This window comes from Sinocyclocheilus anshuiensis, unplaced genomic scaffold (assembly GCF_001515605.1).
Source record: "Sinocyclocheilus anshuiensis isolate Anshui unplaced genomic scaffold, SAMN03320099.WGS_v1.1 scaffold263, whole genome shotgun sequence".
Lineage (NCBI taxonomy): Eukaryota > Metazoa > Chordata > Actinopteri > Cypriniformes > Cyprinidae > Sinocyclocheilus > Sinocyclocheilus anshuiensis.
In genome coordinates this window covers 1,014,118-1,031,274 of record NW_015549593.1, presented here as the reverse complement: position 1 = coordinate 1,031,274, position 17,157 = coordinate 1,014,118, and the positions used below count along the sequence as shown (strand labels likewise).

At 39.6% G+C, this 17,157-nt stretch overlaps 2 protein-coding genes and 2 pseudogenes across 2 annotated transcripts; 1 reads left to right on the top strand and 3 right to left on the bottom strand.

The window, feature by feature from the left end:
- LOC107658246 (uncharacterized) overlaps nt 1–4,607 on the bottom strand; it is a 20,540-nt pseudogene extending 15,933 nt beyond the window's left edge.
- Nucleotides 4,540–5,826, top strand: LOC107658247 (histone deacetylase complex subunit SAP18). Its single transcript, XM_016446717.1, has 4 exons — nt 4,540–4,692; nt 5,068–5,177; nt 5,252–5,374; nt 5,461–5,826. Exons 1-4 carry the CDS (start codon nt 4,621–4,623, stop codon nt 5,615–5,617), a joined length of 462 nt encoding a protein of 153 aa, XP_016302203.1. The 5' UTR covers nt 4,540–4,620; the 3' UTR covers nt 5,618–5,826.
- A 781-nt stretch (nt 5,827–6,607) lies between these two features.
- LOC107658197 (spindle and kinetochore-associated protein 3-like) lies at nt 6,608–10,078 on the bottom strand (annotated as a pseudogene).
- Nucleotides 10,079–11,238: 1,160 nt separating this feature from the next.
- On the bottom strand, nt 11,239–16,175 carry LOC107658208 (potassium/sodium hyperpolarization-activated cyclic nucleotide-gated channel 1-like). Its single transcript, XM_016446667.1, has 11 exons — nt 15,802–16,175; nt 15,375–15,561; nt 15,092–15,196; nt 14,863–15,000; nt 14,587–14,748; nt 13,862–13,955; nt 13,608–13,735; nt 13,355–13,501; nt 12,992–13,229; nt 12,473–12,646; nt 11,239–12,105 (listed from the first exon to the last, which is right to left on the bottom strand). The coding sequence occupies exons 1-10, from the start codon at nt 15,981–15,983 to the stop codon at nt 12,477–12,479; spliced, it is 1,551 nt and encodes a 516-aa protein (XP_016302153.1). The 5' UTR covers nt 15,984–16,175; the 3' UTR covers nt 11,239–12,105; nt 12,473–12,476.
- Between the last annotated feature and the right edge of the window lie 982 nt (nt 16,176–17,157).

Here is a 17,157-nt window from a genome sequence, read left to right as displayed (position 1 = left end):
TTTTATGTGGATAACTGCCTCCAGAGTGTGCTTACCGTGAATGAGGCCAAAGAACTAGTGGACCGGCTTAGGGAGGTACTAGCTTCCGGAGGATTTGAGCTCAGACAGTGGGCCTGCAACATACCTGATGTGCTCCGACATCTACCTGCAGAGGCGAGATCCGACAGCATGGAGCGATGGCTTTCCCATGATGAACCTGGCCTGTCGGAACCAACCCTCGGACTCAGCTGGAACTGGGGATTAGACACATTAGGTTACAAGAGCCGACCTCTGGAGTATGGAGCACTGACGATGAGAAATGTCTACAAGGTACTGGCCCGACAATATGATCCCCTGGGATTTATTGCACCTTACACGACTCGGGCCAAGCTCATCGTCCAGAGCATGTGGGACATGCCTCGTGACTGGGATGACCCATGTATCCCTCAAGACCTGCAGAAGGCATGGAGGGAATGGGAATCTGAGTTACACCTGCTACCACGCATCTCTGTACCTCGACCCTATGCTCCAGCCCTTACAGAACAGATGGTTGTTTCCAGGCAGATCCACGTATTCAGTGATGCCTCCGAAAGGGTTTATGGCTCAGTCTCCTACCTCAGGACAGAAGATGTTCAGGGACGAGTCCATCTGGCATTCCTTGCAGCTAGGTCCAGGGTAGCACCCCGGCGGCAACATTCCATTCCTCGCCTCGAGCTTTGTGGTGCATTGACTGCTGCCCAATTGGCAAAGACGATCAAAGGAGAACTGACGGTGAGGACAGATAAGACAATCCTTTGGAGTGACTCAACGACAGTGTTAACCTGGTTGCAGTCGGAGTCATGCCGCTTCAAGGTCTTCGTGGGCTCTTCGTGACTATCGTCAGGCAGAGATGACAATCTTTCAGAGAATCCAATCTGAATGCTTTCCAGTAGAGTTGCGCCATCTTAAAGCAGGAAAGGCTGTACTTCGAAGTAGTCGTCTTCTTACCCTATCCCCGGAGCTGGACCCTGATGAGGGAATTATATGGGTGGGAGGGAGACTCCGACGGGCCGAATGGTTAGACCCTGCCTTTAAACATCCCATTGTCCTGGACTCCTCGCATCCCGCAACGAAACTCCTTATCCAGGATTATGATGTTCGGCTCTGTCATCCGGGCCCAGAGCGAGTATTCGCCGTGATGCGCCGGAAATTTTGGATCCTCCGTGGAAGAGAGGCCATAAGGAGGGTGCAACACCAATGTCAGGAGTGCCGGCGATGGAAATCTAAGCCGTCGGTCCCAAAGATGGCTGATCTACCCGTGGCCCGTCTGCGTCTATACAAGACAGCGTTCTACTCCACTGGTGTCGATTGCTTCGGATCTCTCCAAGTGAAGCTAGGACTACGTTCAGAAAAAAGGTGGGGCATAATTTAGAAATGCTTTACCACTCGGGCAATGCACCTGGACCTCCTGCACGCTATGGATTCTGACTCCTTCTTAATGAGCCTCAGATGGTTCATCGCGTGCCGTGGGAGTGCAGCAGAGCTCTATTCAGACCAGGGCACAAACTTTAAAGGAGGCGAGAAAGAGCTTAGTGAATGGTTCAACAGCATGTCTTCTGACCTCAAACAACTCCTCGCCAAGCAGAAGATCGATTTCCGCTTCAATCCCCCTGCAGCTCCCCACTTCGGGGGTACATGGGAGAGAGAGAGATCAAGTCTGTTAAGACTGCCCTGTATACTGTCATTGGAGTCCAACCTGTCTCTGAAGAAGTATTGCGTACAGTGCTACTAGAGGTCGAGGCTATACTGAACTCAAAACCGCTGGGTTACACCTCCTCCAGTGTTGCTGACTTGGATGCCGTGACCCCAAATGTCCTCTTGATGGGGCAGCTGGATGGTGCGCTACCTCCAGTGGTGTACCCTAAGAGTGAGGGACTGAGCCGGCGAAGATGGCGATACTGCCAAGTCCTAGCAGATCACTTCTGGGCGAGATTCATCAGGTGCTACCTGCCAACCCTTCAGTGCCGACAGAAGTGGCATGGTACCGCAGCTGATCTGACAGTAGGTTCAATAGTCCTGTTGATGGACCCCCAGTTTCCGCGGGCGCTCTGGCCAGTTGGCAGAGTGGTTAAAGTACATCCAAGTGTGGATGGGCATGTACGATCCATAGATGTACAGGTTAAGGACAACGTCTACATCCGGCCCGTTGCTCGGCTTATTACTCTTCCAGTCATACCGGATGCTGAGGAGGATGAGGAATGCCTGTCAATGACTCTAAATTAAGAATACACCTTTTACAGGAACAAATTGCACGCAATTTGGGGGCGGCTGTGCAAAAGGCGATAGAGAGAGTGTCAGAGCGCTGTCGCACTAGCAAGAATGGGGACTTTTATTATGTAACGCGGATAGCCGGAAGAGACACTGTTCATTACTCGGAGATCGGCAGACTGCCTCCGCCGCTGCTAGTGATCGGATTTTCTGCATAAACGAGTGCTGGAGACATGCATCATTGTTCATATCAACCTCAGTTTGAATGTATCTTGTGCTGTGTGCGTCCTATACGAGTGAGTAGGAATACTCGTTAACTGATTGATGCTTGTGCATGTAAAGGCTGACTCCCCCTCTGAGTTGATCATATCGCATCTGTGAAAATAAACCTGTTCAAACTGATACTTCCCTCGGTGGTGTTCTGACCGACACACCTGGTTCACTGCGATTCAAGCTAGCCCTAACAGTATCAGGTAGCTCTTCGCTACTAATAAGGTATATAATACCTCATTAGTGTTGTCAAAAGTACCAATGCAAAATCTAATAAATAAGCAATCATGCCTGAGTCTGCGCAGTAGTGATCATGAGGTGGAGCCGCGGTATCAAAGTCCCGCCCAAAATCCCACAAACCCAAAAGCAAGATCACAATCATAAGCATCAAATAACTAATTAAAAGCAAAGTTATAATATAAGAACAATGAACACTTAAACATACATCAGCATGATAAGTGACTACCTAACTAGTAACTACCTAAAGTGACGGAAACCATATTTGGAAAAAAATTATTTGAAGTGTAATTTAATTATTTAATTTGTCTCTTGTCCCATTAGATTACATGGAGAGGGCGGGGTTTATGACCTATACTGGGTCCAGCCATCTGAGGGCGTCACTTTTCAGCGCTTGTGCGGCACACTTGATTTATGCAGGCATCTTACATATGATTTCCTTTATTTCTCCCACCAGATGGCACCAATCTGCTTTCCATGCATTTTCAAACACCTTTGCTCAATTTGTAACTTAAATTTTGTATCAACTGAAAATCATTAGTTTTTTTTTCTAATGTTTGTATTTTTATATAGAAATAAACTATAATTTAGAGGTGAATATTGTGAAGTACCATTAAGTCCCTCAAAATACAAAATATTAAAGAATAAATATTGAAATAAATAAAGGTACATTAATTTAATTGAAACCGCCAATGATCACAGAAGTGAGCAAAAGCAACATGTTAATCTTAAATCCAAATAAGCATTGTGCAAATTTACATTTAACCCAAACCCCAAAGTGTATCATAACGATAAAGTTAACATGCAGCCCCGTCATGGTAAATCATAAAGAAGCGTTTCAAATATTAAAAAATATTCCCCCACTCTACATGAGATATATACATTCAAACCAGAGATGAGCATTGCTTTTTAAAGATTTCTGCTAAAACCAAAAACATGCAATATCCATGACATCTGACTTAAACGTACCCGAAATGAAGTGAGTGCTGCCCTCGTTTGGCACCCACCCTTCACGATTCACAGCAGCGATCCAGTGCTGCTTCCGTTCCGGGTCGCGCGGAAACCTGTAGAAGGATAGTGTGGTCCCGGGAATCCTCCTGTTTCGACAACCGGCCACTACGCATGTGTGAACCATATTAGGGCCACGCATCTGCTTTTCTCCCCTAGTAATATTTACAATCTGACTCCCAAAATGGCGGTGGGGGTAGAGTAGGCGACGCGAGTGTGGCGTCATCGGTTGGCTGCAGTCAGTGCTGTGGTGAAGAAATGCCCCTAGAACTCCGTAGGTTACAGTTGAGGATGAGATATTGGGCTGGTGTACAGTAAAGGGTCACTCAGAATATCATCCAGTTAAAAATCTGTTGAAAGATTGTTGGGGATATGAATATAAAGATTTAGAGAGCTTCGGTTGGACAGTAAAGAAATGGAAGATGTGATAAATGTGGGAATCCAGAAACAGTAAAGCACATTCTTCTAGAATGCGATGCGTATGAAAGAGAAAGAAATCAACTTAATCATAAATTAGGTTTGATGGGACATGATAAAGTATCACTCAAGATATTACTAGGGAATAGACAAATGCAATCAAGAATTAAAGAAGAAATGTTCAATTATCTAAAAAAGACAGGAAATATGGAAAGAATATAAACTGTAATTGTGGGATTTTTATTTTATTTTATAATATCCTTCTCTCTACCAAATCTGTTCACTCCACACTCCAGATCAGTAGGTGGCGGTAATGCACCTTTAAGTTGGTTCGCCAAAACCGCCAATAAACATCAGAAGAAGAAGTGCTGTGGGGATGTCATCTCGCCGCGCCGCGATCGCTCATTAACAGGCGTCGTGAACAGCGATTCATTACTTGCTTTCTAAAAGAATTGGACAAAAATGGCTGTGGAATCAAGGGTCACACAAGAGGAAATAAAAAAAGAGCCAGAAAAGCCAGTGGACAGAGAGAAGGTTTGTTTTTCGTTACTTCTGCTCCTCAGTTGCGCAAATATTCGTGCACAAACGACGCGTCTTGCATGCTAAGCTAATTTGTAAATCGAACTAGTAAGTTAAACTTTTAAGTATACAGCATATTATACTCGAATTATAGGATAATAAACTGTCTAGTTGCAACATAGTATACTACAAATCGTGAATTATTCCTGTAAGTGTGCAGCATATAATAAAGATATAAAAAAACGTGAAGTATAGAGCATATTGAACGAAATATCAGAACGCGTTTCACCTCATCTGCAATATCAATATTGAAGACGTGTACATATTCGCCTGTAAGTGTTGATTGTGTTTCGAGGGAGACTGTTATTAAATTCTGCGTGTTTCCCACAGACATGCCCTCTTCTTCTCAGAGTGTTCACCACCAACAATGGAAGGCATCATCGCATGGACGAGTTTGCCCGGGGTAATGTACCATCTAGCGAGCTTCAGATTTACACCTGGTAGGTATAAACTTAGCATTAAATTAAACTGAAATAAACGGCATGATCCTGAATTGTATCTGCATTGGTTACAGGATGGATGCTACTTTGAAGGAACTGACAAGCCTGGTGAAGGAAGTTTATCCTGAAGCTCGAAAGAAAGGAACACATTTTGGGTTTGCAATAGTATACCCAGACCCTAAACGACAGATCTACAGGTAATCTATACAGAAGCTTTTTTGTTCTAGCATAGTCAGTTTAGATTTGGTAAGAAGAACAACCCGTCTGGTTTTGTTTGTTGTAGGGTTAAAGAGATTGGCAATACTGTTTCGGGACGCAAAGGTGCAGATGACTCCATGACGCTTCAGTCTCAACGCTTTCAGATTGGTGATTACCTTGACATCGCCATCACTCCGCCTAACCGTGCACCACCTCTCCAAGGACGCATGAGACCCTACTGAAACAAGACTTTCCTGCATTTAAACAAATGGAGAATGTCTGGAAATCTGCCTTCCTGTAGAGTTCAGTTCAAACCCTGCCTGTGCTTCAGGCAAACCTCAATTAGGTAATGATTAGCTGGTTCAAGTGTTTGTCAAAACTAAACTCTGCAGGAAGGTCGATCTCCAGCAGCAGGATAGGGCATATCTCGAGGATAGGAAGTTAAATAGATTCTTTTTCATATATTTTGTGTTCTTCATGGGGTTTTATACCAGGTCTATCTTTTTAATTCTAGTCCTGTTACCATGATTCCCATAAAATGTTGAATAAATCTTTTTTTTCAGTATCTTGTCTTGTGTAAACATATTTATAAACTGACTTTTTGAAGAAACCAGGCATTGTATGAACAAAGCACTTGCACTTAACTTTAAACTGTTACCTAAAACACTTCAGCAGAGTTCACAATAAGAATTAACCTGTTAATGGTTTATTTTTTCATAGACATAAGATAAACTGCAACAGAATGACCAAAAAAAAAATTTCTATTATGGAGCCAAATGTTTGGCTTTTCAGCATTTCGTCCATCTTGCCTGTATTGCAAACTGGTCTCGAAATGTAGTGTCCCTAACAGATAAAAAAAATGTGGCATTAGTGCAGCAGCTGTCATTTTATATTTATCAAATATGAAAATTTAATTTTATATTTCATACCTGGATAATTGTATAATTCTTTAGTAATGTTAATTTCTTAATTTAGTCAAAGTTTTTCAAACTAATTTCAATGTAGTCAGTACCATTTGCATAACAATCATACCCATCAATGCCACCGTTTTTTTTTTATTCTCTTTAAGTATAATTTCTAAATTGTTTAAAGCCTCCTTAAAAGTGTTTGCTCTTACAATCAAATATAAGTCAATAGAATCACTTTATGAATACAATCTGCTGTTCTCCTCTTGGTTCCACTTTTTGAAAGCCAGGCTTCATGGTCTGCAGCAGAGATCCAGTAGTAAGTGCTTAAGACTTGCACTGAGCCATAAGCTAGGAGGGAGAAAAAAAAAATCTATATTTTAATAACCATATTTTTTTTTTCTTTGACAAAAAAAAAAAGTCAATATTGCCATTTCAGCATTACAAGATAGTGACTCACTTTTAAAATATCCTGAGTGACACCTTATATCAGGCATCTCTGGTGTGCATGGCTCTGTAGGGAACATCACTCTGACTTTTGGAGTTGCAAGGCACCAATCCTGGTTGAACCCATTTTCATGGATTGGGACAGGTGTCTGCTTCAGGTCTAACACTTCATCTGCCCCCATCTTCATCCCAGAAGCATCATCAGATGCATTTTTCTATTCAGAGTTGAAGGAAGGGCAAACGTCAATTGCATCTCAAAAAAGGAAACTAGACACCAATTCGTTTATAAGGTTTAGCATCAAATCTAGTGTATATTACCATTTTAATGATTAAAAGATATATGATTACTTACAAAAGTAAGAGAACTCCCAAAAAGGGACTGCAGGGTCGGCATCTCAGGTATGGCCTTGTCCTCATAACATAGCACTTTTGGCATCTCTGGAGCATCAAACGAAGGAGCTCTGTTTGTGTTTGAGATCTGGTAGGTGAAAGCTGCCCTCCTGTGATGTCCTGTGTCTATCGCTTTCTTCCTGCCTGTCATCCTTTGAAACAGCAATTGAAGTGAATGAGTGAAACCATTACACTATTTTACTGGTATTATATGTGATTATGATTTAATGTATTGCTAGACAAGTCTCTTGTGGTAGTCTACGTTAGTAAATAAAGCAATATGTAAAGGAGCGCATCACACCTTTTTTATTAGCTTGCTGACAAAAGGTGTTTCAAATGCAGGGAGCTCTTTTGTAGAAGGGCAGTTATTAGGGCGAGGAGGAGAATCAAGATCATTCTTTCCTTTCAGTAGTGGAGAGGATGGGATGCAGTGTTTCTCAATCTTAAATCCTGGGGTGCAAAACACAGGAGGCTCTGGGGATTCCAGACTCTCTGAAATATTTCAACACAAACATGCAAATCAAAAAGGGGAAACTTGAAGAAAATTCGAGTATGCATCTTGCGTTAACACTAATGTAACCGCACATTCAGGATTACAGGAACTAAATGTAATAGTGTCAGAATCAATTATTAAAAACCCCATATGGGTTGATGTTGATGACTATTCTTAATATTAAGAAAACAACAGACGATATTATTTACCATTGGCAAAACCTTTGTTAGGCACAGAAGTCAAAGTGGGGAAAACATGAGAGGGTTTCTGACCATTCTCTGTTCTTTCACTGGTAAAGACACAACACACATATTATGCACTAAATACACATACATTACAGTTCAAAATTTTGATCAATAAGATAAAAAAAAAAAAAAACCCTTCTAATCAGCAAGGATGCATTAAACTGACCAAAAGTGACAGCAAAAAATTATATTACAAAAGTTATTTTGAACTTTCTATTCATCAAAGAGTCCTGAAAAACGATAAGTTTCCACAAAAACATTAAGCTGCACAACTGTTTCCAACACTGATAATAAGAAATGTTTCTTGAGCACCAAATCAGCATATTAGAATAATTTCTGAGGAATCATGTGACACTGGAGACTAGAACAATGCCTGCTGAAAATTCAGCTTTGCCATCACAGGAAAAAAATAATAAATTAAAATAAATTCACTGTTTTCACTGTATCTGATCAAATAAATGCAGCCTTGGTGAGTGCAAAATACTTTTCATGCAGAGATCTGTTAGATTACACACCGAATCAAATGAATGAGTTTCAAATATTATAATTTCACTTTCAAAAATAAGTGCAAAATGTGAGTAGTAAAGTCTCTAATTCCTAAAGATGTAAATTTAACAGTGCCATTTTATGTAAGCAGCATTAAATTGATCTTATTACGCTGAATGCTTGTGATGTGATATTCGCACCCAAATATAGTAGGCAGCATACTTGCTGGTCTTTGGTAGTTTTTTGTTGAACAAATCCATGGTAAAGTTATTGTTCCATTACATAATATACTCAGAGATGCCAAAGTCCTCTAGTCGAGGGGTCAGAGCATCCTCCTCCATACGCAGCGAGCACTTGGGTGTCTTTGGCTGCGTTGGATGCATGTTCATGACAAATGGTGGTGGTGACAGAGCCACAGCTGGGACAGGAGCAGCAATGTGAGGCGGCTCTGCTTCACCAAGCACTCTTTGGAACTGGAGCGCAGACAGACCAAAATCGGAGAGCTTTGGGGTCCGCAGCTGGTCAACAGGTGGTTGCATCTTCTCAGGTGTCTCAGACTGCTGAGCCTCTTCACAAATCCCTTGTCCCATCGCTTCATCTTCCTCTGCTGCATCTCTCTCTGCTTGCTCTTCATCCTCTTTTCTACCGTTCATCTCTAGAATAGTGAGTGAATTAAAAAAACATTTCCATTGAAATAAACATGAATCGTAGCAAAGCCTAAACTTGAAACAAACAAAAATTCTATTTTAATCATCAGTTACAGGTAATATATCAAGCCAAGCAGAGGCAGCACCAGGATATTAACATTCTCAGATGTAATAAACATTTACCTGTATTTCCCTGTCTTGCATTTCGTGATCTGTAACCATACTTCTCATAGTGTTTCTTCAGTCTGTCAATGTCTTCTGTGGTTCTCTGCTTCAGCACCAAGCATCTTCTTATGAAGTTCCTCAGCTCAGTACTTGTTGCATCATGTGTCGCCACCTGATCTTGAACTTGCCACTGCACGTGATTTTGTGTGAAATGTAGGCCATATTTAAAAATAAAGTGAAATCATGAACCATAAGTAAACATGCACATACCTTCAGTGCTCTGACTTCAGAGTGCAGCTGGTACAGAGCTTGAGCCCCATTCTCTTCATCCTCTGAATAACACACACACACCAATCAGCAGATGCATAATTATGACCTGATAATTTTATTAGTAACTATAAAACATTTTCTGGCAACTTACCATCGTCGTCTTGGGGGTTTTGACTTGCATGCAGGAGATTGTTGCTTTCAGTCTCCAGACAAACAGTCAGTTTCCGCAGCTTTGCAAAGAAACGCTCGGAAGGATTCATTCTCAATGTCCCTCCGGTTTTACAGGCTGACATGACAGTAAGTAATTAGTAATAATAAGAATCTCTAATATTTGATTAATTATATTATTACATATAATATTAACATAATGATATACAAGCATAATACTGGTAATCCTTCTTTTCTACCATCACAAACAATCAGCTGTAACTGTTTTGGACTGTCCAGCTAATATGGAAAGTGTACAATAACAATAACACACAAAAAAACAATGAAGATACTGTCTTGAGCACATTCAGGTCAGCATAAAATCGCATAATACCTTAACAAAGATACTGTGGTTTTATAAATTTGATTCAGGCTCTTTCAACTCTTCTTTGAAATTTCGCGGCACATCCGGGTTAGTTTTGTCTGACTCGTTAGACTTGACGCACATCCAAACACCGTAAGGCTCATTACTGCCACCTAGTCGTTCTATGCAGTCAGTTGGTCCTTCTTGGCCTTCTTGTCCTTCTTCTTCTTCTTCTTTGGAATTTTTTGGCGTATTCCGCACCATAGGCACATACCGCCACCAACTGTTTCTAATCATACATGGATGATAGTCCCGCCTCTATTCACGTCAGTTGGTCCTCCGTGGATTTCCAGTTCTTGAATGTAACAATTTTAGGTGTAAATCGAAGCAGTTTAACATTTATGTCCAGCAAGTTTCCGAAAAAGGAAGTGGTTTCAGCATATTTGTTTTTTTTTTGCCGTTGTGATTAACAGATCTCTGTGTTTAGTGACAATGTCCACTCTCAGATCTTTATGTCTAAAAACATAATCGAAAATATTACCCAAATACAAAAAATGAATGCATATAGTTTTCTTTGAGTAATTGTTTAATTACAATAATTGATTTTTGTGTACTTATACATTATTGTGTGACCAATGACCTACTCCTCAGTTCACATTGGAAGAACAAAGCACAATTCAATTTATCCTAGACTTCAAGGAGCTTCAGACAGGCTACTGCCCCTACATTAGCACAATAGTCGTGACAGGATAACTCCTCAGTGTTCTGTATGCTTCGTTTAGTTTCTGGACACTTCATTCCTCAGTGGTACAGATTTCTTTTAATTTACGTTTCCCATTCATTCTGATTATATTAACTAAATGAACCGAATGTTTCCATCCATTTAAAAAAGTAAAAAAAAAAAAGAAGATAAACAGAGTTCAAATTAAAGGACTGAACATTAAAAACTCAAGGAACTGAATCATGTTTTAAAAAATATATGAAAGTGAATACATATATGTGACTAATGAAACTTTCTTTTTGAAGACCTACAGAGAATGTGAATTAACTCTTTTCTGAATGTGTATTAACTCATGGACAGCTGAGGTGAAACACTGCTATCAAACTCCTATCACTGTTGATTTATAGGCCTTATATGGTCACATATTACCCTTGAAAATAAAGAAGAACAGTGGATCTTTTTTGTTTTGAGAGAAGAAAAAACATAACGGAATCTTCACAAATTGTTTTCAGAAGAAAAAACAAGAACAAACTTCCCTGTTTATTCAGGAATATTTTATTAACATCTTTTTCAAATATGACTTTTATAAACATTTGACTTTTTTAAACAGAGCAACAATTTTACATTCTTTGGATCATTTTATGAAACTGCAAATTTGACCTTTTCCCCCCCAAAATAAAAAAATTAAATGTAAAGTATGGTGGGTTTTTTTCTAGGCCCAGACAGAATTTGCACATCCGCTGTGCTGATTTTTGGGAATGATCTACTGACTTTTGTGACATATTTGACGTAAAAATTAGCTCAGTGTACTACATTAGTAGTTGAAAAAAAGAACAAATTAGCCAAAATATTACATTTATTTTCTGTTTTTAATCAAGGCTTCTCTGATAGAACCTACTGACCTACTGTATGTATAACGAGGACCTGGTCAGATGCCCTCTAGTCTACAGGAAAATGAAGGCCACCAGTGGGTGCTGTTCTGGATTCTTCAGGGGAAGTTGTAAAGAGGCAGATCCTGGGGGTGCAGACAAGCAGAAACCTACTCGAGGACCAAGCGGCAGAGATCCTAAAAACATTACATTGTGACTGGTTATGCTGAGCTGTGAGCTGTGCATCCTCTTGTGGGCATTTGGAAAGTAGTACAGCAGCAGAGGCCAGGAGGGGGCAGAGGCGGAGCTCGAGAAGGTGGCCTACAAACAGTCTAAAATCAGCCTATCAGTATTCTCAGAGGAATCCCATTCCAATGTGGTTGCCACGTCACACTTTGTTTGCTTTACAAAGTTCATTTTCTGACAAGAGGATACTTAAGGCCACATCCACCAGCTGGAACAGAATATTACAAAACCACTTCAGAAATCTATGCCAATAAAGAGGAAGATCCAAGTAAAGCAAAGCTGGCAAAGTGCATGCTGAGGAAACTGCAGGAGAGGCTTGATGCAGGTGTAGCCATCTACCAATCAAAATAGAGATCAAAATGCTTTAAGCTCTTGCATGCTTAATTGTCCTTATTTGGGTAGAAGTGTGTTGTATTTTTAAAAAAGATTTACCTAACATAACTTTAGAGTGTATGTAATATACACTACCATTCAAAAGTTTGGGGTCAGTATTTAAAAAAAAAAAAAAAGTATACTTTAATCATTCAAAAATGGTAGTAAAGACGTTTAGAATTTAACAAATCATCTCTGTTTCAAATAAATGCTGTTCTTTCGAACTTTCTGTCCATCAAAGAATCCTGAAAAATATATGCTTCCACTAAAACTGTTTAATCAACTAAAAGTTGTGCTCTAAATTGTGTCATTGATAGAACTAAAACTTACTTTCTCAACATAACAAAATGTCTTTATCCAGTTGAAATGTCTCCAGGTCCTTCCTGATGTCTGGATAGTCCTTCAGAACAGAATGAAAGGAGTCCACCGACAAGGAAAAAAGCTGACAGATAGTCAGAGTTTGTACTGTGGCCAAATGCCTTCCTCTTGTTAGGAGACATGACTCTGGAAAATATAAGGAGAGACATTATTTGAAGGGATAGTTCACCCAAAAATTAAAATGCTGTCTTCCTTTTTTTTCCTCCATACTATGGAAGTCAATGGCTACCATCAACAGAGTCTCGACACGTTACCCACATTCTTCAAAATATTTTCTTTTGTGTTCAACAGAAGAAAGAAACTCAAACAGCTTTGGAACAACTTGAGGGTGAGTAAACGATTGCAGAATTTTTAGGTGAACTATTCCTTTAACACAGCTTACTAATAAATTGTTTCAAGACATGAGTATTACAAACAACACATAGTCTATACAGACATTGCATTGACAAAGCAACGTTACTCGAGTCAAACCTCCAAAGTAGTGTCCATCACACAGTTCCCTCTGGAGAAACTCATTCTCCACAAGGACCTGCCCATGCTCGATGAAGAACATGCGGTCACCAGGAGCGTTCTGGCGGATGATGATGTCACCCTCCTGGTAGACCTCATACTGCAGCTCCAGAAGAATGGCATTGACGAAATTTATATCGCAGTTCCGGAAAAAGGGAGCTTTTCTCACATGGGCCGAGCACATGGTCATCAGAATTTCCTAACAAATCCATTCGAACAATCATTAAACTATAAAAACACTGCTTTACTTTTAAAAACATGAGCAAAACATCTTTTAAATAATCACTTCTGTGACTATCTAGCAATTCCAAAAGTGAGCAGTACCTCTCTGAGAGATGAAGACACCCACTTCAGGACATCTTTCTCATCATACCATTTCCCTGCATAACGAGCCTGAAAGTAGTTGCTGATGTGCATACGAAGGGCTTTGGGAAGCTTCATGAAAGTCATATAATCTTCCAGATGATTCATCTATGTAAAAACAAGCACAAAAGAGAACAGAAAACAGAAAATGTGAATGACATCCCCAATAACCATCTAATATGTTGTTTTAGCAGTATATTTGTTTTCCTTGCACCTTGTTATTGTACGCTCTTGCTGTTATGTCCACATCAGTCATCATTGCAGCAGTGTTGGCGACCATCACCGTGTACATGATGGCTCCAGACACAATGCTAGTCATGACTATCCACAGCTCAACCTCATCTAAAAAAACAAACAAAAAAAACAAAACCCATTAGGTATTAAAATAAGTATCAGTTGTGCATTGTGATTGTTGTGGCATAAAATTAACATTTTGCTAAATCAGCTGATCAAAAGTATACTCCTTGCTTGTGGGTGTTTCAGAGGAACCGTATGATATTGCAGTCATATGAGAGAGGGCCCGAAAGACTCCAAAAGAGTACTTCTCTCCCACTGTGGCATTCTGACAGATTACACAACACAAAGTGTTGACATTAATACTTTATTTTTATACATTAAAACCATAAAACAACTCTAAAATAAATTACACACTCTCTGTAATACACTCTCAGAAAAAAAAGGTACAAAAGTTGTCAACAGGGTGCTAACGTTTGAAAAGGTATACTTTTGTATTTTACTTACCCCTAAAGCGTGCATATTGGTACCTTAAAGATACATATTAGTTCCTAAAGTGTACATATTAGTACCTATTTGGTACATTTTAGTACATTTTGAAAGGGTACCACACCAGTGACTGCTTTTGTACCTTTTATTCTGATTCTAATCTGGTTAATCGCACTATCACAGAGCAAACTGGCTCAGTTAATAATAATAGCAGTGAAAATGACCTCAGAGGACTTCAGTATTATTATTGCTGTAATACTGTTACAGTGTTCATAGAATAATATACAAGATGTCGGACTAGATCATATCTAGATATATTAAAGATATATTAAAATGTTAATGATTGTATAAAATATTATTAATTTCCATGATATTTCCAGCCAGGCCTTGCAAGTACAGTTTTCAAATTCAGTGATATTTCCATAAATGTGGGAATGCTGTTTATGTGAATATGCTGCTCAGACACTTACCATTAGATTCTCTCTTCTAACCCAGCAGTCTGAGGGAAACTCCTCAAGCATAGGCACAAAATACTGAATACAGCCATTCCAGTGGCACAGCAGGAAAATCATCATAAATAATGACAAGATTCTTAGGAACACCCTCACCACCTCCAAGTTGGCATTTGAAACCTATATGAGCAGAGATTCAATACAAAAATCAAAAGCATTATTCAAATAAATAAAAACATTGTTGTCTCATGAAGATAAGGTCAGTTTCACATGTTCAAGCAATTAATTACTTACTCTCTCCACTTCATTGAAAAACCTAACAAGCCTTGACACACGCAGCAGGCGGACAAGACTGAGGATTCTCACAAACATCAAGATGCGCATCATTTTGCTGGCTTTGGATGAGGGAGAGTCACTGTGGTATTGTAGGTCCTGTCATGACAAGGGCACAAAACATGTTTTCCCTTTGGAGCTATGCAATTTCAATACAGCCAAAAGATTTTTGCAGAAAAAGGCACATTACCGCAATAAGTAGTATGTAACCAACTGGGAATGCTGCCACCACATCAGGTATAAACCAGCTTTTTAAATATTGTTGTCTAATGCTTTTCAAATCCAGAATGGCTCCCTGTTTAACATACAGAAAGATTATTGGAGAAGTTTAAGCAATTTGATATTTGGGTAACACTTTAGAATAACGGTCCGTTGTTAACAAGTAACTATGCAGGAAGTAATATTACTTGTTAACAACGGACCATTATTCTAAAGTGTTACCGATATTTGTAATGTCTAGGGCTAATCCTTACCTCACTGTCCTCATTAATGATCCCCATGCGAAAGTTAAGCCCCACGTCAATCAGGAACAGAGTGTCCGAGAACACGTTAAAACCCTCCCAACCTACTCCACTGTTCCCATCAAGAAAGGCAATCTCCATTGGAATGCCAATTAGATTCAGAAATGTTATGGCCACCATACACATGATGTAATAGCTCCTGCAAAAATAAGGACAAGAGTTGCAAGATGGCATTTTTGCATGACTCATTTCAAAACTCATTAGTATTTTTTCTATTTTATTTTATAACATATTTATAACATATTTATAACATAACATACATTTTTATTTATTTTTTATTGTATTTATTATTTTAATTAAAAAGGTATTAAATAAAGTAAAATGAAAAAGATAAAACACTACTAAATAAAAACACCAGGACAGGTAAAATGTACAGTACCTTAAACGACTGAAGGGATGGATGACGAACACGCCTTCCTCTTTCTGTCTAATGCACTCCTTCTCCACAGCTACCTCACTGCCGTAGACATACAGCGAGCGTCTGTTCAGCTGCGGCAGCAGTAGGTTTTTCCACCCGCTCCAACAGAAGCGCATGTGATTCTCAGCTGCGAGACGCTGCATTTCCAGGCCCTGACTAAGCACTGTTATCACCGAAACACCTCTAACATCTCTCACCGTGCCTCTCTGACAACTTTATTTCTGGACTTTCTTTTATGCTGACCATTTCATCCACTTTTCTTCATCGTCTTCACGCTCACTCTCTTGCTTTCTCTCTCTCATGCGCGCACATGCACACGCTCAGGGTAATTTTCCATCACAGTTCTCTGGCTCGTTCCAGAATGGGGAAGGAGATAAGTTCCAGAATTTCCATTCTTCCCCCTCTGTCAAACTAACTTGTCTCATCAACTATTCAGTATCTCTGCCTCGCGCTCACATCAGCTCAGCTCATCTGGACTGCGGGGCGGTTCTTTAACTCAAGGTGGTTTTGAATATCACAACTATTGTTATCTGAACTAGACAGATGGTTCTGATAGAACCGGACCCAAGGCTGACAAAGGGAGGTGATAGAATTACTTACGCTCTTATTGTGCGTAAATGACTGTACTGATATGGCAGAGATCGTTTCTAATGAACACACAAGAGTGCACAGATAATTTTGCTATTTCAGAAAGAGACAGAATACATGTATCTATTTTTGCAGGCCTTTCTGATTTTGGAGAAATCAGAGTTTAACTTCGATTTCTTAGGTACGGCTGTGAAACTGGTCTGTGTTTTCGTTGTGGATGTGTTTACATCAAAAACAGACACCTACAGCTTACCACATCACAACGGTGGAGCTCACTAGATCTCCTGTAAACTGAATACAGTATTGTGTTGCATTGGCAGCCTATGTTTTTGAGAGTCACTACCGTGTTGAATTTCAAAGTGGTATTCAAGTAATGTAACGGGTCACTGATCATTCTCAGAAGGCAACAAACACCTAAACTGCATTCATTCATTGTAATCATATCACATTGCATTCAGTTATCAAGTGGGTGACTGAATTCATTAAAACATGACTAGTCACGGGTTTTATTAACAAGCTTGTCTGTGAAGCTTCTGTCTAGTTAAAATACTAAATGATGCTTCCATGCAACAATTTAATCTGTGAAACTTTAAAATTAAAAACAAGAATGTTATATTAATAATAAAAAGGTACAGTTATAAGTATTATTATATTAATAACCAATTGCCAATATACTTAAAACTCATAACATTATATATATATATATATATATATATATATGTGTGTGTG